The following is a 24,420-nucleotide window of genomic DNA, read 5'->3' as shown; positions in this document are numbered from 1 at the left end:
GACAGCAAAAATACACTATGCTAGCCCTAACCGGTTTGGCTCAGTGGATAGATCGTCGGCCTGCGGACTGAAGGGTCCCAGGTTCGATTCTGGTCAAGGGCATGGACCTTGGTTGCGGGCACATCCCCAGTAGGAGGTGTGCAGGAGGTGTGCAAGGAGGCAGCTGATCGATGTTTCTCTCTCATCGATGTTTCTAACTCTCTATCCCTCTTCCTTCCTCTCTGTGAAAAATCAATAAAATATATTAAAAAATAATTTTAAAAAAATACACTATGCTAACACTAATCAAAAGAAAGTGGGGTCAGTCAAAATACAAAAATAAAAGTGTGTGCTTTACACCAGCAATGAGAACCTAGAAAAAGAGGGAAGCAAAACAGGGGGGAGGGAAGAGGAGGAAGGGGAGGGAGGGAGAGGGAAAAGGAAGGGACGGGAGAGGGAGGGGAGGGAGGGGAAAAGGAAGAAAACTATCAAGGGAGTTAGAAGGCAAGCCACAGAGCGGAAAATATAACAGATATAACCAACAAAGGGCTTGCATCCAGAATATATAAAGAAGTTCAAAACACAATGTCAGGTGACTCAAAATAGGGAGGAGAATATTTGAACAAGCACCTCACAAAAGAGGTCGTCTAATGACTAATAAACATATCAAAGATATTCAATCACAGGAGTAATGAGAGAAATGCAAATAAAATAATGATAGGATAGCACTACAAGCCCACTGAAAAACAGACAATATAATGTTTTGGCACAAATCTGAGCAGCGGTATCACTCATAGGTGCTGGTAGAAGTCTAACCTGATAAAAACCGCCTTGGAAAAGTTTGCCCTAATCTCAACTTGAACATACATATACATACACATACATATACATACATATATACCCTAAGACCAACAGTTCCACCTCAAGGTACATTCCCAACATAAATGTATGCAACGCATACCATAGACATATATTCATAGCAGCAATTTTCACAATAGCCCCAAACTGGAACAATATAAATATCCATCAATAGTTGAATGGGTGAATGCACTGTAGTATATTCATACAGTAGACCCCCCCAATGCAAATGAACAAACTTCCACACATTCAACTTGCATGACCCTAACAAACATAATGTTGAATAAAATAAGCCAAACACAAAAAAATTATATACTGTTTGACCCCATTTACATAATGTTTAAAAAAAACAAGCAAAAATCAACTGGAATGGTTAAGGATTGTGTTTAGGCAATTCTCATTAAAATCAAGATACAGTGGGGCCTTGACTTACGAGTGTCCCGACTAACAAGTTTTTCGAGATATGAGCTGTCTCTCGGCCGATTTTTTTGCTTTGAGTTATGAGCTAAAATCCAGGTTACGAGCCAGCTTCAGATACCCCACCGCTAGTTGGCGCAGCGAACGTCACAGTGAACGCCACCACATCAGCCCAGCATCACGTGTCTCACTCGTTCACTTCTTGATTTGACATACGAGTAATCTGAGTTACGAGCTCCGTCACAGAACGAATTAAACTCGTAAGTCAAGGCCCCGCTGTACTGATTAGCTTTAGGGGAGTGAGAGATGATGACAAAGTTCTAAAAATAGTGTCAATGGTTGCACACACTGTGAATGTACTTCATGCAAATGAGTTGTACGGTTAAAATGGTAAATATTAAAAGTATTAAAATGCTAAATTTTCAGTTTTGCATATTTACCCTAATAAAAAGCTACAAAAAAAGTAGATGCATAAACAGAAAAGCACGCAAATACTCACCAGTTCTAGCTTCCATTTCTCAGCCTCACCAGCAGATGAGGTCTTCATAATGTTTGCATCACCGTGGGAAAATTTCTTAACAGCTTCCTGAACCTCAGAATCTTCACCTCTTGTAATCCAAGAATTCTGCGTGTTTCCCTAAAATAAAATGTGCCAGTAATTGCAATCAATGACATTGCCCTTTACATCAACAGGCATGCTTTACAAATGGAATACTAATTCTTTTTTTGTTAATCCTCACTTGAGGATTTTTTCCACTGATTTTTAGGGAGAGAGGAAGAGAGAAGGAAAGGCAGAGAGAAACATGGATGTGAGAGAAACACATCGATTGGCTGCCTCCTGCCTGAGCCCTGTCCAGGGCCCTGGCCGGGGAGGAGCCTGCAACCAAGGTACATGCCCTTGACCAGAATTGAACCCGGGACCCTTTGGTCTGCAGGCCGTCACTCTATCCGCTGAGCCAAACCAGCTAGGGCAGAATACTGATTCTTATCTGTGATGAAAGAATTTAAAAAGCAGATGCTTCTCAACTACAAATCAATAATCATGTTATATCTTCAGGGTTATATTCCATAAGCACTCCAAAATCAAGTTCCTACAGGTACAGGCAGTCATGTATATGAACAGAGAGGGTTGGGTGTCACAGACAACAGATTGATTTACTCTTAAAACACACAGCCCTCTCTTACTTTGCCTTTCACTTTCCACGTTACACACAGGCGTGACTAACAACAGTTGTTAGATCATATGGTGTTTACTAGGTGCCTGACAATGGTTATGAGCTTCACATATAGTAAGTCGTTTCATCATTACAACAATCCTACAAGTTTCATTATTATTTCCGTCTTACAGATGAGGAAACTGAGTCACAGAGAGTAACTTTCTAAGACTTCCAGAGGCAGGAAGTTAGCTAATATGTGGCATAGCTAGGATCCGAACCCTGGCCATCTGGCTCTAGATCCATGCCCTAAACCACTACGCAAAAACCACAAATATTTACCTTCAGTAAGTAAAACATGCATGGTGACAAACAGAACCGACATGTAGCCTGCATGGCTGGCATACCAAGGAGTGGCAGGGACCACGACAAGCCCTCCAAATGAAGCAGCCACCACCAGTTCCAGCCCTTTGATACCATGTGTGAATGCAAACTCATATTTCAAAAAGAAAATCTGGTAATTTAAAAAAAAGAAGCCAGCCCAGCCGGTATTGCTCAGCGGTTGAGTGTCAACCTGTGAACCAGGAGGTCACAGTTCCATTCCTGGTCAGGGCACATGCCCAGATTGCGGGCTCGATCCCCAGAGTGGGGCCTGCAGGAGGCAACCGATCCATGATGTTCTCTCTCATCATTGATATTTCCATCCCTCTCTCTTTCTCTCTAAAATCAATAAAAATATATTTTTAAAAATAATCCAATTACCTGGCTTTTCATTTGAAACATTGTTAAATATTGGCTCAAGGTTAATCAAAGAAACAAAACAGGTCCACTTGTCAATCTCCACCTCCAGGCCCCTCTCACATTCAGGGACATCAGCAGCCCCCAGACCTGCGTAATTTAATGTGTGCAACCAGGACTGAAATACTTACAGTATTAACAAATAATAACTGACCTCCTGCCAGGGGCCAGAGAATACGGTAGTGCCCACCAGACAGGAGAGGTCCCCCACAGAACCATGCTGCCGTGTCAGATCAGGCTAGAATGTGGTGAACGGCATTCCCACAAAGTAGAATTCTGACATTGTGTTCCATATTCTCCTGGAAGGGCAGATTCATGCAGACATTTCCGTGAACGCCTACTATGTCCAGACACTCTGCGAAGAGCTCAGATGGTTTGGTCGATATTGAAAAGCTATTCCTACTTTCTGCAGACAGGCGGAATACTTCCAGGCCAGGCGGACGGAATTGGGCTCATGTTTGAGTCCTAGTTTTGCTGTGTTTTAGCTTTGTGACATTAGACAAGTTACTTTGTTACTTAACCACTGTGCACCTTAGTGGACTCATCTGAAAATAGACATAATAACAGTGCCTGGCTGGCTAATGTAAAGCTAAAACAATATAACGTAAATAAAGTGCTTGATATAGTACCTGGACCATCAGAACCATGCAGTCATCAATAAATATTAATTATTGCTACATAACTATTTAAATTATTCTTCAAAAGAAGGCCTTAAGAACCACTGAAAAATCTCTATTCAAAACCACAACCAAGGACTTTGGCAAGATCTACCATCTACATGGCAATAGACTCATTAAAAAGAGCTCAGAGGAAAAAAGAAAGATACTATCTTTTGATCTGTTTATATTTAAGATACTCTAAAAAGCTTCCTTTATATTACAACATATTTTTCTTTCTTTTTTCTTCTTTTAAATATATTTTTATTGTTTCAGAGAGGAAGGGAGAAGGAGTAAGAGATAGAAACAGTAATGATAAGAGAGAATTATTGATCGGCTGCCTCCTGTACACCCCTTACTGGGGATCAAGCCCGCAACCCGGTCATGTGCCCTGACCAGGAATGGAACCCTGATCTCCTGGTTCCTAGGTTGATGCTCAACCACTGAGCCGCCCTGGCTGGGTGACATATGCTTCTTAATACAGCAGCATGCATAGGTTGCTGAAATGCCTCAATTCACCTACACAAGTAAAAAGTGGGGGTGACAATACTGGGACAACAAAATGACTCAGATGACTAACATTAAATAGATCTCCAGGTCACCTGGCACATCTGCAACTATGGCTGCAACATCTGCATTGCATGTTAGCTCATGGAATGTGCAGAAAAAGCAAACCCTCTCCAGGAGTTTGTTCTCTCGCTCACTGGGCTGGAGTTTTCTTCAGCAAGCCTCCTTTGCTCATACGGCCAAGCACATGTGCTTCACCATCATTTCCTTCCCCTCTGCGTTACTCATTTCTCTTGCCCTCTGATTCACTTGTCTGCCCAAGTTCCTTTCTCCCTTCACTTCCCCTTCTCCCACTTCTTGGCCACTATATAAATACTGAAAACGATGAATAATGGAGTCACTGTTTGCCAACGGTCTACACATTTGGAAGAAAAGCAAAAGAATATGTAGATACCTGTTGAATATGCATATATTTCAATGAGCCACTTCTCAGTACTTTTTGTATGGCTGTCATCTTCAAATTGATATTAAAATAATAAGCAACTGCCTGGCCAGTGTGGCTCAGTGGTTGAGCATCAACCTGTGAACCTGGAGGATAGGGTTTGATTCCTAGTCATAGCACATGCCTGGGTTTGCAGGCTCCATCCCCAGTGTGGGGCTTGCAGGAGGCAGACCATCAGTGATTCTCTCTCATCATTGATGTTTCTATCTTTCTCTCTCCCTCTCCCTTCCGCTCTGAGATCAATAAAAATATATTTTAAAAAATAAAATAATAAGCAACTAAGATGGAATTTGAACTACTTATATTAACAGTACAATTATATAATTATTTAGAAAAAGACATACAATGAGAGAAAATTGCTGCTCATAAACTGAAATGCAATTGCAGAAAAATCAGCTCACTTCATTATTCAAAGTCAACACAATCAGCTACTTCTAAATAGCAAATTCTAACACACAGAAGTCAAGGATTATAAATGAAACCTCAGACCAGGGAAATACAATTATAAAAAAACCAACAAGAGCTAGAGGGCACCGAGGTAAAACACTAAGACATGTGTTTTCTTAACAGAATGAATTTACTAAAGACAATTATATCAAAACCACCAAAAGCCCTTGCAAAGTAAAGCTCAACAGCCAAATGTCAAAACTTCCCCATGGAAAGCTGAATTTGTCGCAAAAAGCAGAACAGGCTTTGATGAACCGCATCCCAGCGCAAGACTGGGGAACAGTTTCAAGGCGCAAGTATCTCTGTGACAAGTCATAAGGAGATTCTAAGTTTAAACACTATTTAAATATCATTCTAAGAATTACAGAGATCATTTACTCCTCTGTTGTTCAAAATGTGGTCCTCTGAAATTAGAAGCCCTTCGGCAACTTGTTAGAATTTCCTATCTTTAACTCAAAGACTCAACCTGTCAAAATTCCACACAGGGCCGAAACCGGTTTGGCTCAGTGGATAGAGCGTCGGCCTGCGGACTGAAAGGTCCCAGGTTCGATTCCGGTCAAGGGCATGTACCTGGGTTGCGGGCATGTCCCCAGTAGGAGATGTGCAGGAGGCAGCTGATCGATGTTTCTCTCTCATCGATGTTTCTAACTCTCTATCTCTCTCCCTTCCTCTCTGTAAAAAATCAATAAAATATATTTAAAAAAAAAAAAAATTCCACACAGGGGTCCTCAAACTTTTTAAACAGGGGACCAGTTCACTGTCCCTCAGACCGTTGGAGGGCCGGACTATAGTTTAAAAAAAAACTATGAACAAATTCCTATGCACGCTGCACATATCTTATTTTGAAGTAAAAAAACAAAACGGGAACAAATACAATATTTGTATTTGCATGTGGCCCGCGGGCCATAGTTTGAGGACCCCTGACTTAGAGACTCAACCCAGACCAAACGAATCAGACTCTCAGGGGATAGAACTCAGGGGATGGACTACACCAGTGGTTGGCAAACTGCGGCTCGCGAGCCACATGCGGCTCTTTGGCCCCTTGAGTGTGGCTCTTCCATAAAATACCGACTTCTGGCCCTAACCGGTTTGGCTCAGTGGATAGAGCATCGGCCTGCGGACTGAAGGGTCCCAGGTTCGATTCCGGTCAAGGGCATGTACCTTGGCTGCAGGCACATCCCCATTGGGGAGTGTGCAGGAGGCAGCTGATCGATGTTTCTCGCTCATCGATGCTTCTAACTCTCTATCGCTCTCCCTTCCTCTCTGTAAAAAAATCAATAAAATATATTTTAAAAAAATACCGACTTCTGCGCATGGGCCACGAAGTTTCAATCCCACTGTATGTGCACGCCTGCACGTGGTATTTTGTGGAAGAGCTACACTCAAGGGGCCAAAGAGCCGCATGTGGCTCTCGAGCCGCAGTTTGCCGACTACTGGTCTACACCATCCAAAAGCAAGCAAAGTGATTGTTTTTCACAGTCAAGACCAAGAACTGCTAATATAGGTGATCCTTCTCAAAATGCCAATAAACAAGAGGACCCATGAGGTTAAAGCAGCCGTGGGCAAACTACGGCCCGCGGGCCGGATCCGGCCCGTTTGAAATGAATAAAACTAAAAAAAAAAAAAAAAAAAAAAAAAAAGACCGTACCCTTTTATGTAATGATGTTTACTCTGAATTTATATTAGTTCACACAAACACTCCATCCATGCTTTTGTTCCGGCCCTCCGGTCCAGTTTAAGAACCCATTGTGGCCCTCGAGCCAAAAAGTTTGCCCACCCCTGGGTTAAAGCCATATTTGAAAGTTCTTTAAAATTACAGCATTTGCAGCCTGGTGGGCATGGCTCAGTGGTTGAGTGCCGGCCTGTAAACCAGGAGGTGAAGGTTCAATTCTTAGGCAGGGCACATGCCTGGGTTGCAGCCTCGATCCCCAGTAGGGGTCATGCAGGCAGCAGCCAATCATGGTATGATTCGCTCTCATCATTGATGTTTCTATCTCTCTCCCCATCTCCCTTCCTCTCTGAAATCAATAAAAATATATATTTTTTAAAAATACAGCATTTGCTAAGCACCTAGTTTACTGGAGACGAGGGGAAGATGAGCAGTTTGATTCTTGGACCTTCAGGCCAGTGTTCTTTCTGCCTCACTGGGCTGCTAACTAGACTCAGTGGGAATTCAGAGCTCAAGGAAAACTTAGAGAAATATAACAGAGATCGAAGTGACAGTCCTGAACAGTTTCTGGACTCAACAGGGACCTTCCCCTATGACACACTTCCTGCTTCCAGGCCTGCTCTTTCCACATGGAAAAAACATGAATGGAATGAATGCTCAGAGAGGAAACCGGAGTGGAGTGTAGGCATCGCTACATCATTTCATTTGCGCATTCATCCCACACCAGGGACTTTGAATGTCTGAGGCCCCAAGCGAATGTAAGCAGAGCCCTTTTGCCGAACTTCAAGGAGAAAACTGAACCAGTTCCGAAGGCCGGGGAGGAAATGGGAGGGAACACTCAAACTAAAATACAATTGTGGTTTTTAAAAATGCTCACAGATGCATCCAGAAGAGTTTGCTCCCTCATCGCTTCCTCTGGCCTTCGAGCTTTCAACTCTTGTTGGAGCCGTTCATTGTCAAGCACAATGACCTGTATCCTATTTTTCATTCCAGAGAGTTCCTCCTGTGGAAAAGCAGAAACAGGCATCAAACACATGAAGCGTTTTTATTTGTTGATTACGAGACAATCCAACATGGTATGAATAAAGCATGGAAGACTTATGCTCTCTCCATTTTCTGAAGTACTATAATTATATTTATACAAACAAATGTTAATGAACAAACAAAGAGAAGGCTGGAGGTATGTGGTAGAGGGCCTGCTAGTGGCCTTTTCATAGAAGTGTGTGGTCTCTGACAATTTTTTTCTGCAAGGGATTCAGGCTTACAGAAAGGGGTTATCTAAAAGACTTTTAAGAATGAGGTAGACTGCTGAAAACTAAGGTAAGATAAATTATTACTCACTAGAGGTCCAGTGCACGAATTCGTGCACAGGTGGGGCCCCTTGATCTGGCCGGCAATCGGGGCTGATTGGGGCCGGCCGGGGGGAGGGACTGTGGGAAATTGGCCAGCTGGGGGAGGTTGCCTATGGGAGGTTGGCTGTGGGAGCGCACTGACCACCCGGGGGCAGCTCCTGCATTGAGTGTTTGCCCCTTGGTGGTCAGTGCGCATCATAGCGACCAGTCGACCGGCTTTTATATATATAGATGCTTGAATACCAATAACTTGTTGAAAACTGTCACAGGACTAAATAGTTAACACAGGGCTCTGAGATTAAAAGGCCTGGAAAGTTACAATGATTATCTGTGAACTGGTAGCCAGATGGAGGGAAATTATGAGTGAAATACTTCAGTGGAAAATTCTGGAAGAGTTTTTTATTAGCCTTGAAGGGTATAATATGGGGAATGACAGATAAATAACAATTAGAATAGCTCTGAACGGCATCTCATTTTCTGAAAAATGCCAAAAATTATCGATACTTTGACGGTACAATTCTTAATCTTCATTACTGGCGTAACCAAAAACTATTCTGTGACATATGCAAATTCCATTCAATTATTTTATTCAGAAAAGAAAACCAAAAGTGTAATTGAAAGCTGTAATTTAAAAAACATGGCAGACTTCCAATTTTTGGTCTGACGTTCAATAAGCTTAGAAGATATCACTCCTACCTTCACAACAGGAGATAAGCAAGCTGAAAAATCGACCCCTCTTCTTAGAATCATCAGAACTGAAATCACGGAAAACTTTTTTGCCCGCAATGGTGGAGACGGACAGGTGTTCCTGAAACCACAGCCCACCAGAGCTGAAGCCTTTGAGCAGAAACTGCCGGAATGAGTGCGGGGGAAGGGAATTTTAGAGACAGGACAGGCAGCATCAGGGAAGGGGCTCTTGGGGGAGGAGACGGACATGCACAGAGGCTAGAGGAATGTTACAAGAGAAGGGGAGCAGGAAGGGGGGCGCCAGTGGGCTTTGAACTTTGAAAGGGATGTCCTGCAGGAGGGACCAATTAGGAGAGCACGGGGGACATAACTTAAGGAAGGATCCAATTAGGAAGGGACCTGAAGAGACAAAGAGCTCCCAGCATTTATAAACCCGGAGACTACGAGACTCAGAGAAACTGAATAAGAGAGAGAGAGAGAGAGAGAGAGAGAGAGAGAGAGAGAGAGAGAGAGAGAGATTTTCCCCATTAGGGGCCCCTCCAAGGGGATCCCTTTTAAGGACCCCACCCTTGGGGAGAGTTTGTATATGCTTCCGAAAATCTTCCACATCTTTATTTAAAATCTTTTAGTCCGCCAATTTTATTCTTCAAACTTCGTTGGACAAGACCCCACAAGAAGAGACTGCTCGCCCGAACCCCAGGTAACACTGAGCTGGGAAACGTATGTGTCATTGATGAAATGCTCAGTGTAGACAAGGCTGGGCGTTAAAACTCCAGTGTTGGGGGAATCGTACACTTCTGTGAATTTTATCTCTAGGACACCCGGTTCTTACAGCGAAGACTAGAGAACAAGTCCCTGTGGAGGAGAGGGGAGGAGAGGAGAAGCAGCCATTCTGAAATATGCCCAGAGCCTCTGTTCTCCCTAACTGCCCACCAGAGGAGGAACTATTTTATCAGAGTCTAACTAACTGGTTTTCTCCGGTCCTAACCGGCCTGGGGAGGGAGATACCCATCTCCGGCTCCCTCCAGCCTTCCTGTCTCACTGCAGGGAGGGGAAGGCGGACACTTGAGAAAGTCATGGCCAGGGGCAAGGCTGACTAAAAACCTGAGCCCTAATCACAGGATGACACTGCTTCCCAGGCTCCCATGGCTGCCACCACATCAAAGGGCCTCCTATGTAATGGCAGGGGAATGCACTAAAATAACGGTGCATCTTACACCATATTCTAGAAGAATCCCCAAGGGAAGCCCTACGGCACCAAGGAGACAAAAGCCAAGAGACTAGAGGCAATGCTGGCCTCTGCCGCCTACAGCAACAGCAGACAGCACACACAGCCTAACTCCCAGCCAAATAAACATGAAATCTCACACTAAATGTCCACTTCCTTCAGTTCCTTTTGTGGATGAAAGGGGCCATATGCTAACCTGACTAGTTCAGGGAAGGCCTACATGGCGGGTGTGCCAACTCAAAGACCTAAAATAACCACAAAAGATGGTCTGAAAATTAAATACTCAACTACAAACAGGTTATGGTGGGTAGTCATGCCCTAGGCCAGTATTTTCCCTGACAAAGATCAACTTAGATCTTCACTGAGCTCGTCTGTCTTTTTGCCTCTAAGATAACATATCTGCGAGATGTCTGGGTAACTTGTAACTTCCTTTTTTTTTTTTCCGGACCCCTCCAGGCACAACAAATGGCACCAGGACATTCCCTCCTTGTTACTGTTATCAAGTTAATTGTCAACTGTTAATTATGTAAAACTATCCTGTATCCATCTATGCAAAAGAAGCATATGTCCATCATCCCATTTTTATCCTATCCCAGAGGTTAGGCCACCCCCTCTGCTTTCTCCCACCTCCTTAATCTATCACCAATGAATTTCATGTAACCCACTTAACTATTTTCCTTTTAAATTTATAAAAACAAGGTATGAACTCCTCATTCTCCGGAGCATTATCTCAATTCGTTGAGGTTCTGCTTCCTGGCATATATCGACAGTTTGGCTCAAATAAACTCACAAAATTCTTTACAGGTCTGAATGCTTTTTACGTTAACACTTCGACCCAGTACATCATGTTTAACATTCAATGAAAAATTACAAGATGCACTAAAAGACTTAAACAGTTTAAAGAGACTAAGCCAGTACAGAACCAAATTTGGATATGGCAGAGGTGTTGGAATTATCAGATTAATTAGCTCCAAATAATTAGCATTAAAATTCTAAAGAGTCTAGTGGAAAAAGTGGACTACATATAAGAACGTAAGGGTAATGCAAGCAGAGAAATTAAATATGTAAGACAGAATCAAAAGGAAATGCTAGAAATAAAAAGCATGACAACAGAAATGAAGAGTGCCTTGATGGGCTCATCAATAGACAGGACACATCCAAGGAAAGAATTAGTGAACTTGAAGAACTGTCAATAGAAACTTCTCAAAATGAAATGCAAAGAGAAACAAAGAATGAAAAAGACCAGATTATCCAAGAATTGTGGGACAATTACAAAAGGTGTAACATATATGTAATGGGAATTACAGAAAGAGAAGAGACCAAGGAGAAGAAATATTTGAAGCAACAATGATCAAGAATTTTCCAAAATAAATAATAGACTCCAAATCACAGATCCAGGAAACTCAGAGAACACCAAGCAGGAAAACACCAAGAAGTCTACACCCAGCTATAGCATATCAAAGTGTAGAAAATCAGAGACAAATAGAAATTGAGAAATATTGCAGTTGACCTGCCTTACGAGAAATATTAAAAGAAGTTCTTCAGAAACTTCTTCCCAACTTTATCTCTAGATAACAATCCCAATCAAAATCCCAGCATGTTGTTTTGTTGATATTGGCACACTGGTTTTAAAGTTTATATCGAGAGGGAAAAAAAACACACAAAAAACCCCCAACAACCCAGAATAGCCAACACAATACTGACGGAGAAGAATGAAGTCAGAAGACTGACACTACCTGACTTCAAGACTTTCTATAAAGCTACAAAAATCAAAACAGCATAGTACTTGCAAAAGAATAAAGAAATAAATCAGTAGAACAGAATAGTGATCCCCAAAATAGACTCACAATATAGTCAACTGATCTATGACAAAGGAGCAAAAGCAATTCAACTGATCTACGACAAAGGAGCAAAAGCAATTCAATGTTTCTGGAACAACTAGCTATCCACATGCAAACAAAACAAAACAAAACGAATCTTACACAAAAACTAACTTAAAAGGGAGCATCGGTCTGAATGTAAAACACAAAATTAGAAAACGCTGAGAAGAAGAATAGAGAAAATATTGGCGACCTTGGGTTTGGCAATGGTTTTTAGAGATAATATCAAAAGCGTAATCCACGAAAGAAGAAAATTGATAAGCTGGACTTCATTAAAATTAAAAACTTCTGCTTGGTGGAAGGTCCTTGCTAAGAGAATCAAAAGACAGGCCACACACTGGGAGAAAAGAATTGCAAAAGGCATGTCTGATAAATGACTGGTATCCCAAATAAAAAGGAACTCTTAAAATTCAACAATAAGAAAATGAACACTCTATGAAAAAATAAGCAAAACACCTCTACAGATACCTCATCAAAGAAGATATATAAATGGAAAATAAGCATATGAAAAAAGTTCAATATTACATGTTATCAGAGAATAATTGAAATTAAAACAATGAGATATCACTATACACCTCTAATACTCTAAAATCCAAAAGTGACAACACTAAATGGGTGAAGATGTGATACAAAAAGTTATCAGTAACTACTATAAAAATATCACATGACCTGATGCATTGATATTGAAAAATGAAAGAAAGAAAAACTAAAACCTTAATATACTTTGGGAAGTCAGAAATGCTCCAATGGCATTAATGGCATTACTAAACTCCATAGAGTCAAGCAATACATAACTGTCTATTATTTCAAGACATAGGTGACACATTCGGCTTCTTGATCATTGTTACTAGTATCCCATGAGCCATTCCCATCATTCAAAGTCAAGGGAAGAACCTTTATACTGACAATGGAGCAGGTTTAGTCTAGTAGCGTAGGTCCCTGCCTGCTGCACGCCAGCTTCAATAGGTTGACAAATGTGGGAGAATGACTGGGATTACTATTCCGAAGCCTCTTCACTCAGCTGGGCTAAAGTAATTGCAGTGGATAGAAAAATTCTGAAACATGAGATCATATTATCAAAATGTTAGACATGGTTGAGTTATGAACTACTGGAAAATTAAGCAATCAGAAATGGTGGCCCTGGCCCATGTGGCTCAGTTGGTTGCTGGTTTGATTCCCCATCAGGACAAGATCCGGAGTTGGGGAAGTGGAGGAAGCAGCCAATTATGTTTTACTCTTCACACTGATGTCTCTCTCTCTCTCCTTATTCCTTCCTCTCTCTCAAAAAACCAATGAAAATATTTTTTTAAAAAAGAAATGGCATGGTCAAGGGTATCATTCCCAAGCCTAATACATATTAGTCTTCCCAATCATAAGCATGGTGATTGTCAATATAATTGCTATAAACATGAAGACTAATAATAGTAAATTTTCGCACAAGGAATTATTAATATAAACTTTAATTTAGGTAGGTAAGTTTTGTTGTTGTTGTTTTGTTTTTTATAAATTTAAAATATATTCTATTGATTTTTAGAGAGGAAGGGAGAGGGATAGAGAGACAGAAACACCAATGATGAGAGAGAATCATTGATCGGCTGCCTCCCGCACGGCCCCCACTGGGGATCGAGCCCGCAACCCAGGCATGTGCCCCTGGCCAGAATCGAACCCGGGGCCCCTCAGCCCGCAGGCAGATGCTTCAGCCACTGAGCCAAACCGGCCAGGGCTAGGTTTATGTTTTTAATGAGAAACTTACCTTGCAGAACTTGACTTCTGCCTCTAAATGATGAATGTATTGGGACTGATCATAGATGATAGGGACAAGATTCTGAGCAGTAGGCATATTGGTTTCCTCATATTCTGATGACCTCTAAAGAAAAAACAACAAATTAAGCATGTTTGGGTTTATCAAAGAATCAATGAATACCATCTCCATGTCAATTTAGCACTGACATCATGTAAACACAGACTGAATCACATGCAGCTACTAAGTATTTATTTCTCTATCCTAAAAATTCCACAAATGGGTAAGATTCAGGGATATGAACATTTTTTAAAGATGGAAAGTGACAGTGGTTATAAAAAGCACATGGCAAGTGGAAAAATGCCAAGCAGTATAGTGAGCCTGGGATGGACTGTCTGTTTGAGCCAGCTATCTATCTATCTATCTATCTATCTATCTATCTATCTGTTTATATAAAAGCCTAATATGCAAATTATCCCTCAGGAGTTGGACCAGGAGACCTGGAGTTCAATCGCTCACTATGATATACACTGATCACCAGGGGGCAGTGCGGAATGAAGGAAGGCCCAGGCCAACAGCTGGCAGCTGGGGAAGGAAGGCCCTGATCGGCCCTGATCACCAGCCAGGCCTAGAGACCTTACCTGTGCATGAATTTCATGCACCGGGCCTCTAGTTTTGAAAGAAAGGGCAAGTCCCTTCAAGAAACCTCCATTGAATAGCAGTGGCAGCTAAGGCTGCAGTACCACTCCCTGAAGGAGGGACTGTTTAGACAGGTGTTTGATGCCAAGTGTGTGTCATGAGTAAAATTCAGTCTTTACTACTAATTCAGCCATTTAAACCTGGCAAATCCTTCCCTCACACCTCCCTTCACACCTATCTTAGCCTTTAGTCTATCACACTGCTTCAATCAGGAGTAATACGCTCTGTCAAAGCAATGGCAATAAAATCCAACTTCAGAAGATATAGGGTCTAACTTGTAGTATCACACAATTTTATAACCATGTGTTTTTAAATGTAGGATAAGATTACAAACTTTGGTTTTGACATTCACAATAAAAGCGTATTACAAAGGACAGCCGGAATTATAATTAAGTAAATTCTAAAAACAATCAAATACAAATATAACCCTCTAAAAAAGAAATGGCTAATCTTTTTCACATATTGTCCCTTTTTTATATTTGCTAATAGTTGCAACGTAAATTCTCTAAACTATCTCCTCACTCATGTTTCTCAAGTGAAGAATAAAATAAAAAGCCAGGATTCCCTCCGCCATAGAAGTCTCTCTTCTGCAGCTAAAATCATCAGGGGGAAGATAATTTCTTCTTATGCTGTATTTACACTATCAGAACGCCCTGCTCAGAATTGGCCTACCACATTTCCTACTAAAACGACACTGCACAGTTAAAACACAGTTAGAAAAATAATGCTTTCGTTGGGTTGCAAATGTTGACACTTACCAAAGGGGACATTTTTCTTCTTCTTGATGGAGACACCTCATTTTCCTTAGTTGCTTGTTGGTACAACAAGGCTTTGAGTTGAATAACTACAAGGCAGAAGCAATGTGTTTATTAACCTTATTGGCGATCCATGGTTTATCGTCACCCAGCCATTCTCCCATCCATCTAACAAATATTGTTTAAACACACATTATGCATCAAGAATAGGGGATGCAAAGCAAAGGTGAGGAAACCTCGCCCACTTAGGAGGTAAGACTCCACTGGGCAAGAATGATACACTAATAGATATAAAACAATATAAGTTTGTATGTAGACATAGAGCCATAGATAGGTTACAAAAAGAGGAAGCACCTAATTGTACCTGTTTTCACAGAGAAGATAACACTGTACAGGACGAACAGGAGATCGCTAAGCAGAAAAGGGGGACGCAAATTCCAGTAGAAGGCATGGTCAGTAGGTTGGTCTGACTGGAGCATGCCTTGCAAGATGGATGTTGGAAGGAGGCTAGAAAAACGAGGCTGGAAGGTCGCTTGGAGCCATCTACGGAAACGTTGTTATGATACACTAAGAATTTTGGACTCTGGCCTATATAGGCATTGGGAAGTCAAAGGGAAAAAAATTAAGCATTGCATTAGCTGATTTGTGTTCCAGGGATAAAATCCTAGCAGTGGAGGGGAGAGGGGCTGGAGTTGTTACCATACGGGTTAAAGAATTCCCTGTGGGTCACCCGGGTGAGGGCTGCGTCCAACTCACCGGCATGGCTGTGCTGGAGCTCGTGCCAGGCCGTCCCACTGTCCTCACTTCCTTCTTCAGCGCTAAGAAGCTCTAGTGCACCACCTCTAACAGCGGCATTGTATTTGCTCAGCTGGTGAAAGCTTCTCCTCACACGTTCTGCAATAACAAGGCGAGAGTGAGGCTGCAGAAGTCTGGGCGGTTTCTAAGGGAGAAGCAAGCCTTCTGAAAGTTCTGTTTCTGGCTTGCTGAGGAATGCTGGAGGCAGCGAGGGAAGGTTAAGTTCAGGGTTGAAGATTAGACTTGGTCTCTAAGGTCACGGACATCTCAGTGGTTGATCCTCACTACATACAGTACTACCAGCAGGAGGACTGAATGGGGGAGCTCCTCTCTAACCCACTAACCAAGGAGACAAAGAGACAAAGACTCCCTAATCCTCCTGGGGACACTGGGCTGGGTGGCAGAACCCACAAGAGGGACTCCACCACACCCAGCACCTGCCCAGGGAAGCCTCCTTGTCCCTGTGGGCCTGACGTCCCTCCCCCAGCAAGAGACAGCCAACTGCCTGGCCGAGTTTTCAATCAGGATTTGAATAATTAGATGCTTTTAGTGGCAGCCCCTGTAGACCAGCCCTTCATATGTACTGCTGGCTGAGGACATCTCGTGTAGCAATTCCTGGTTAGTGCAACTGACCGACACTAGAATTGAAGCTTACACTCACCAGCACATACTTCACATACAGTTTAAAACAAAGTATTTTAAGGCATATTTTTAAGAGATGACTTATAAGACATTTTAAGAGATGACTATAGTAGTGCATCTCTAAAAATGGTCCCCAGGCCCCATCCTCACACCCTTCTCCTCTCCCGTGTTGTTGAAACTGAGCAGGTCTGTAAGGCATCAACCAATACAATGCGGTACAAGTTACCCCCAGGCCACAGCAGGCCTGGGCTTTAAGTGCTGGTAGGTTCTGCTTCCTCCCTCTTGGATGGTTGCTTTGTGAGCCCTGAGCCACAAGTAGGAAGTCTGGCTACCCCGCTGGTGACACTGTGAAGAGGCCTCGTGGGAAGGAGAGGCCCCGAGACCACATGAGAAAGAGAGAAGCCCAGTCCTGCTAACAGCCCCGTGGACCCTCCCGGGTTGTTGCTTTCAGCCGCCAAGGTCTGGGGTGGTTTGTTATATAGCAATAGATAACCGGAATAATTATCAGGGAAACACTAGCCACAAAACACTTTCAGCAAAGGATCCAAGTCTGACATTCATAGCAGAACTATGCTAATGACAGCAGTGATATATGACTAATAGTTCCACTTTACTCTAGTGGGTATTTTTACATGAATATCAACTGGAGCACCAAGCAACCGATTGGTAATTTCATTGATTTCAGGTTTAAAAAATTTCTTCTAATCTCGTCGAAGCCGGTTTGGCTCAGTGGATAGAGCGTCGGCCTGCGGACTGAAGGGTCCTGGGTTCGATTCCAGTCAAGGGCATGTATCTGGGTTGCGGGCACATCCCCAGTAGGAGATGTGCAGGAGGCGGCTGATCGATGTTTCTCTCTCATCGATGTTTCTGACTATCTCTCTCCCTTCCTCTCTGTAAAAAATCAATAAAATATATTTTAAAAAATAAATAACTAAATTCCTTCTAATCTCATGATTAAAGTCACTGGTTTCAACCCAGAAAACTGTAGCTATAACATAAAATATTCTTCGTACATTAGAGATGGAGACCGGATTTCAGTCACCATTTTCAAATCTTGACATCTGTATTTGAAAATTATTTTTCAACTCATTAATTTTCTATATATATACTAGTATACATAATTATGTTTAAAAAAAAACCCCATGAATTCCCACTCAGGTTCATGCACACCTATTATCTATTTCAAATGTATTCCATTTAAACAATTCTTAAGTTCCTCAGAGGAGACGGCACTTTCCCTCAGTAAGAGCAACTCACAACAATGACGGCAATGAGGTTGCCATCTTTTGATCCAGGCCCTTCTTTGACAACGTAGACCTATTTCTCCTTGTGTCCTCATGAGAAAAAGCTCCTCTTCCTTGCTTCCTACATGGGAACCCTAAGAAGGCCACAAAACAGCTACATTTTCATTACCAATTATCGCTGGAAAAATATTTATAAACATATATTCTCCAGGACCTTGGGAAACAGATTCCATTTCTCCAAGCTCATTCATTTCAAATTATAGAAAAGAAAAAATAACCATAACTTACTAGAAGAAAATACATCCTAAAATACACCCTATATCACAAAATATCTAGTATAGGTTCTTCCCTTACAGAAACTCATTTTCTACCTAGATTAAACTAAAGAGGACAGGTCTTTAGGTCAAGGTTCAACACTAATCTGATAAAATGCTATTGCTCATCTACACAACAGACCTGGTGAATCTATCACTACATTTCTCTCCACACCAACCCTGTTGCCACACAGACCTTTCTCTAAGCAGTGGTTCTCAGCCTTGGCTGCACATTAGAATCACCTGGGAATCTTTTTAAAATCCTGATTTCTGGGCCTCATCCTCCCGAAATTCTGTTTCTTTGTTACTAATGTTGTGGCTCCACCCCATCACAAAGAAACAGAATTTCCGGAGGATGAGGCCCAGAGATCAGGATTTTGGAAAGATTCCCAGGTGATTCTAACGTGCAGCCAAGGCTGAGAACCGCTGGTCTAATGGGAATTGGGTGCTGATGACTCAGCCAGCCTGGCCTCCGGTTACTCACGGGGAGTTTGAGGCGACCAGAGGAGATGCCTTCCTGACCTGAGCAAAATGAGAAGCAGCAATGGTTTTCCAATAACTGCACATGCTCTAAAGACGCTTGTTAATGGAAAAGGGGAATCAAAGTGTCACATGATAAGCACCGTAGTGCACAGAGCTTTAGATTTATGCACTTGGATCTATGAATGAAGCACTTATCTCCACCGCCTCCATTAGAAAGGAAACAGAGGGTCTGACGAACATTAAATGTGTGCTCCGGGAGGTATCGAATGACTTCACCTCCAAGACAAAGGGTAATTACTTATTTATACCTAATCTGACTAAAAGCTAATGCGCTAAATTAGGAAAAATAAAGGAAATCTGAAAAAAATTGCATAGTTGAAGGTCCCTAGAGGCAGTTCTTCATCAGATTACGACGATGGCAGAGTTTGATAAGCCCACTGATCCCCTCTCTAACGTCTGCAATGTCTTGTTTAATCTTTTAGAATTTCCAACCTTCAAAGACAACGTGTCAAATTGCACCATGAAAACAGTATTATGTGAAGTATTGATAATTGCTAAGGGTACGTGATATTTTTACGTTATTTCAATACTCTATTTCAAAACATGTGTTATACACTTGGACAAACAGAGGAATAATAATGCTCCAAAGATTCTAGACCAGTGGTTCTCAACCTTCCTAATGCCGCGACCCTTTAATACAGTTCCTCATGTTGTGGGGACCCCCCAACCATAAAATTATTTTCGTTGCTACTTCATAACTGTAATGTTGCTACTGTTACGAATCGTCATATAAATATCTGATATGCAGGATGTATTTTCATTGTTACAAATTGAACATAAGGAAAGCATACTGACTAATCACAAAAACAATATGTAATTATAGATGTGTTTTCCGACGGTCTTAGGCGACCCCTGTGAAAGGGTCGTTCGACCCCCAAACGGGTGGCGACCCACAGGTTGAGAACCGCTGGTCTAGACAGAGGAAACCCCATTGCTCTTCAACTGGAGCCATTGCAACTGGCCCCATAAATCCTACTCGGGACACTGCCCCCCAGATGCGGTACCTGCTGCGCACACACAAGGGAACCAGATTACACAGGACCTGCCAGCTATCCGCTATCCCACTGCTAATGGGCACGGAGTCATCTGCCTCTAACCCAGAGAGCAGAAAGGACACTCATTTCCGCTTCTCTCCTGCGAGGGCAGAAAGGGTATTTCACGGAGCATCCTGACTTCTCCTCCCCGGGACCAAACCCGGGCTGAATGTCAACTCAGTTATGACTACAAACACCAACAGGACCTCTGGGTGCTACAAAAATCATATGCACACAGGTGTCAGTAATACTTCTGCTTGTCCACTATCCAAACATCAGGCAGTGCGATGAGCCCCCAACAGGTTAGCCAGCTGCTGATTGCTGACAACTGAAGTCTGTCTTGTTCAATTTTTATTTTTATTTTATCCAGTTTCTCTACTTCTAACTCCTGGCTCACCATTGGGTGTCTCATCACCAAGATGTTTTGGAACAAAAGGCAAGTACGTCCCAGTCTAGCCAGGATCACCCCTTATCCACATACCATGAATTATTAATCTCTACATTGTCCATCTGTACCGGGGGAGGTGCAGGGGGATTAGCCTGGTGACAGGGGCAGGGAGCCACACCCTGTGAAGCTGTCCAGCTGTCCCTGAGAAAACATGCAATCAACCAAGACCGCCCCGGGCGGCGACAAGAGACGCATCAGGGTTCTCAGAACCAGCTCGGACTCAGGCAGGCAAGCAGGAAACTGAGACCGCGGCGAGATAAGAGATACATGTGTTTGTCCACCCTGCCTGGGCCTCAGCCTGGTTCAGGAGATTGCTGTCACTGCTCACTCAGGGACTGACAACCAAGAGACAGCAGCCTCATCCAAAATCAGACAAAGCCAGCTTTGTAAATGGCCATGACCATAGTGAGAGACATCAAAAGCAGTATATAGACAGTGAAAAAAAAAAAAATCCCAAAGAAAATACTACCATAGGACTCTTAATAGCCGACAAATGTGTCAAGTGGTTGGCGCCGGGAGCGAAAGATAATCCGGGCAAGAACGCAAACATCTTAAGGAAGCAGTGTCTGGGCGCTCATGAATGATGCATGGATGCTGGCAAATCAAGGAGATTGGCTTCGATGCAGTCTGAGGGCTACACCTGGCATTCTTCTGGCACCGGCTGGGAGGACTTATGCACCTGTCACTTTCCATTGATAAAGAAGTAATCCTAGCCAGACTGGCAGAACACGGGCACCATCAGCAGCCAGTACAATCTGTATCCTTAATTGTAATGACTCTCAAGTATGGCTCGGGCGGAGCAAGGGCTGTGAGCAAAGGCTTCCTTTAGGACCGTGGTTTCTCAGCCTCAGCGCTACTGACAGTTGACCTGACGATGCTTGTGTCAGGGGCTGCGTGGTACATGTTTAGCCCCATCCTTGGCCCTTCCCCACTGGATGCCGGGGGCATCCCCCCTCCCAGGTTTGACAAACAAAAATGTCCTGAGACGTGACCCAATGTCCTCTGGGCAGAAACATTGCCCCAGTTGAGATCTACTCATTTATTTTTTTTATTTTTTTAATCCTCACCCGAGGATATTTTTCCCATTGATTTTTAGAGAGAGTGGAAGAGAGAGGGAAAGTCAGAGAGAAATATCGATGTGAGAGGAACACATAGATTGGCTGCCTCCTGCACACACCCCAACCAGGGCCTGGGCTGGGGAGGAGCCCTTGACTGGAGTCAAACCCTTTGGTCCACAAGTCGATGCTCTATCCACTGAGCCAAACCGGCTAGGAGGAGATCTATTGGTTCAGATCAATCGAATAAGACAGCTCGTGTTCAGTCTTGAGGAGAGATGTCCATCATACCCCCCATGTTACTGTCCTGTAACGGCAGCCCCTCTTGGTGGAGAGCGGGCAGGACCCGAGCTCACCGGGGGCAGCAGTGGTGTTGGGGCCCTTCTGGTCCAGATGTCCAGGCAGGCGTCATATCTCTACCCGCTGTCGCCGAGAACGTGGAATTCAGATTCCGCTCCATGTCATTCCAAGGCCTCACACATGAAACACTTGTTCTACTCCAAGGCCATTTTTCAGAGCTAACCTGGGTGGCTATTCCTTTAAACATTCCAGTGGCTGGGATGAGGCGCAGTCATAATCAGTCATAAAGGTTGCGTGGGTACGTGCACAAGTGCATTTCAAGCTACTTTCTCTACCTTTCTGTTTGTCTGTTTGTTTGTTTTGCTGTTGTTACTTCTCACCTGAGGATATTTTTCCATTGATTTTTGGAGAGAGTGGAAGAGAGGGAGAGACGGGGAGAGAGAGAGAGAGAGAGAGAGAGAGAGAGAGAGAGAGAGAGAGAGGGAGGGAGGGAGGGAGGGAGGGAGGGAGGGAGGGAGGGAGGGAGGGAGAGAGAGAGAGAGAGAGAGAGAGATTTCGATGTGAGAGAGACACATCAATTGGTTGCCTCCCACACGTGCCCAAGTACATGCTCTTGACCGAGAATCAAACCAGGGAACCTTCAGCCCATAGGCCAATGCTCTCTCCACTGAGCTAAACAGGCTAGGGCTTCTTTCTCCACCTTTTGACCCTGAAAGGAGTATCACTAAGTGGAAAGGCTAAAAACCTTAGCAAAGTGCTGAGAGCATGTCTTGTAAACATCCCAAGATGATATATAATTATTCTCAGTATCTCAAGAGCTTGAAAACGACTCAATCTCTTCTTTATGTCCAAGAACATGTACAAATGTCCTTACAACTCCATAACGCTGAGCCATGTTTGATTCTAGATGATGCTAGAAATTCCTAATTACTTCTTTGCATGCTGTCCTGTCTCGTGCCTACCTCACCTCCTCAGTAGGAGGGAAAGAAAACTGGAATTTTACTGCCTTTTTCTTATTCTGGTAAAAGTTAAAATTACTAAGAAAAGCCATGTGAGTATACAAAGCAAAAAATGAATATATGTAATTTAAATTTCATCAGCAAAAAAGGAACTCAGATGCTTACAAGTTTTATTTGCATTACCAATCCTTATTTAACAGCCAAACCAGTCCGTTTATTTAATTTTTAGAAAACAGAGAGGTTTCAGTCTGTGCTGAATTACCAACATAATTTTGTCATTTCATAATGAATGCTTCCGAGGCTTTCTTATATTGCTGCCTGTCTTGGTCTCAATGAGGCTCACAGTAAGACAAACAAATAAGCAAATATTAGCTGTGGAGAGTGTGTGTGTGTGTGTGTGTGTGTGTGTGTGTGTGTGTGTTTGCGCGTGCGCGCGCATGCGCATGCAGAATATAAAAATATTCAGAAAACATTCAAGAAGAGCAAAACAGAAGAAAAAGAAGAGAGGTTGAAGGAGGAGGAAGCGGAGGAGGAGGGGAGGGAGGGGGAAAGAAGAAGTAAAAGAAGAAATACAAGTTTGAGGAGTAAAACTGAGAAAAAGAAGAACTTCTGCCCAAGTTACACACATATTTTTTGTAAGTTTGCCAAAGGTCCAGATGATATCACTGTTGACTAATCCAGTGACCAAATTATTGGCCAGTAAGGTCCACACAGGCGTCCTGCAGATGTGCGTCCTCCCTGGGAGGGAAAACGCACTTTGTGGACTCTGGAGAGATGTGCTAATCGTATGCAAGCAAAACACAGGACACTGACATTTCCTTCCATTTTCTCAAATCAGATCAATTTACCAAGAAATAAAAAAAAAAAAAAGAATCAACCCTAATTATATATTTTATTTCCATTTTCAACCTTCCACCTTCTATGAATTAGTTATTCTGTTATTTTAACTCCTCACTGTTATTGTTATTTTAACTAGGGAGAAACATAACCATTATCATTCAGACGCTCCAATCTAGTGATGATGGAAGGAACATTAGAGATCCAGGGGTCTGAGAGTGATGCCCGGAGCAGGAACCAGCTCTCACGTGTGTTTTTCTTTATTTTTTTTTTAAGTTACTTTTATCAATTTCAGAGAAGAAGGGAGAGGAAGAGAGAGAGAGAAACATCAATGATGAGACAGAATCATGGATTGGCTGCCTCCAGCACATCCCCCACTGGGGATCAAGCCTCAAGGAATGTCATTAAACCTCTGCAATTTCTTGCAGTGCCCTGACCGGAATCGAACCGTGACCTCCTGTGTCACGCCAGCTGGGCTCTCATGTGTGTTTTGATTGGAAGGAACAGTGTGGGAGGAAGGGAGAAAAAAAAAGGAAGGAAAGAAGGAGGAAGCGAGAGAGAAATGGATTTTTAGAACAAGTATAAACTGCCCAGTTCTGCCACAAGCCTCACCATTCCCTCATGTCTTCCCCTGGCAGCTCCCCACATTCTGTCATGTGTTTGACCCCTAAAGGCCGTAATTCCCAAATCGGCCCAACTTTATTTTGTAGATAAAGACCTAGAATCCAGGAACAGTTAATGACTTGCCTAAGGTAACAGATGTTTGTCAGCCGAGCAACAATAAGAGTCAGTGACCTGGCTCCTAGTTCCACATTCTCTTCCTCTGACTACATCACACTCTTCCACAAATTCAATCTAGAGCCCGAAACACCAAAATGTTGAAATAGGGGGCGTCGGCATATAAAATGATTTAGGTCAAT

General features: G+C 42.8%; 1 protein-coding gene across 3 annotated transcripts in view; it reads right to left on the bottom strand.

Annotated features, from left to right (window-relative positions):
• Positions 1-24,420, bottom strand: part of SDCCAG8 (SHH signaling and ciliogenesis regulator SDCCAG8) — a 206,577-nt gene that overhangs the window by 177,093 nt on the left and 5,064 nt on the right. For all 3 annotated transcript variants that reach the window (XM_036355092.1, XM_036355091.1, XM_036355093.1), the window contains exons 2-6: positions 16,086-16,223; positions 15,333-15,418; positions 13,888-14,001; positions 7,865-7,990; positions 1,754-1,891 (exon numbers count right to left, since the gene is read on the bottom strand). In XM_036355092.1, coding sequence (XP_036210985.1) covers positions 1,754-1,891; positions 7,865-7,990; positions 13,888-14,001; positions 15,333-15,418; positions 16,086-16,223 — 602 coding nt within the window. The remainder of the gene's footprint in view (positions 1-1,753; positions 1,892-7,864; positions 7,991-13,887; positions 14,002-15,332; positions 15,419-16,085; positions 16,224-24,420) is intronic.

Source organism: Myotis myotis, unplaced genomic scaffold, assembly GCF_014108235.1.
Source record: "Myotis myotis isolate mMyoMyo1 unplaced genomic scaffold, mMyoMyo1.p scaffold_m19_p_21, whole genome shotgun sequence".
Lineage (NCBI taxonomy): Eukaryota > Metazoa > Chordata > Mammalia > Chiroptera > Vespertilionidae > Myotis > Myotis myotis.
The sequence above is the reverse complement of the archived record's forward strand: the minus strand, read 5'-3'. Positions and strand labels throughout refer to the sequence as shown.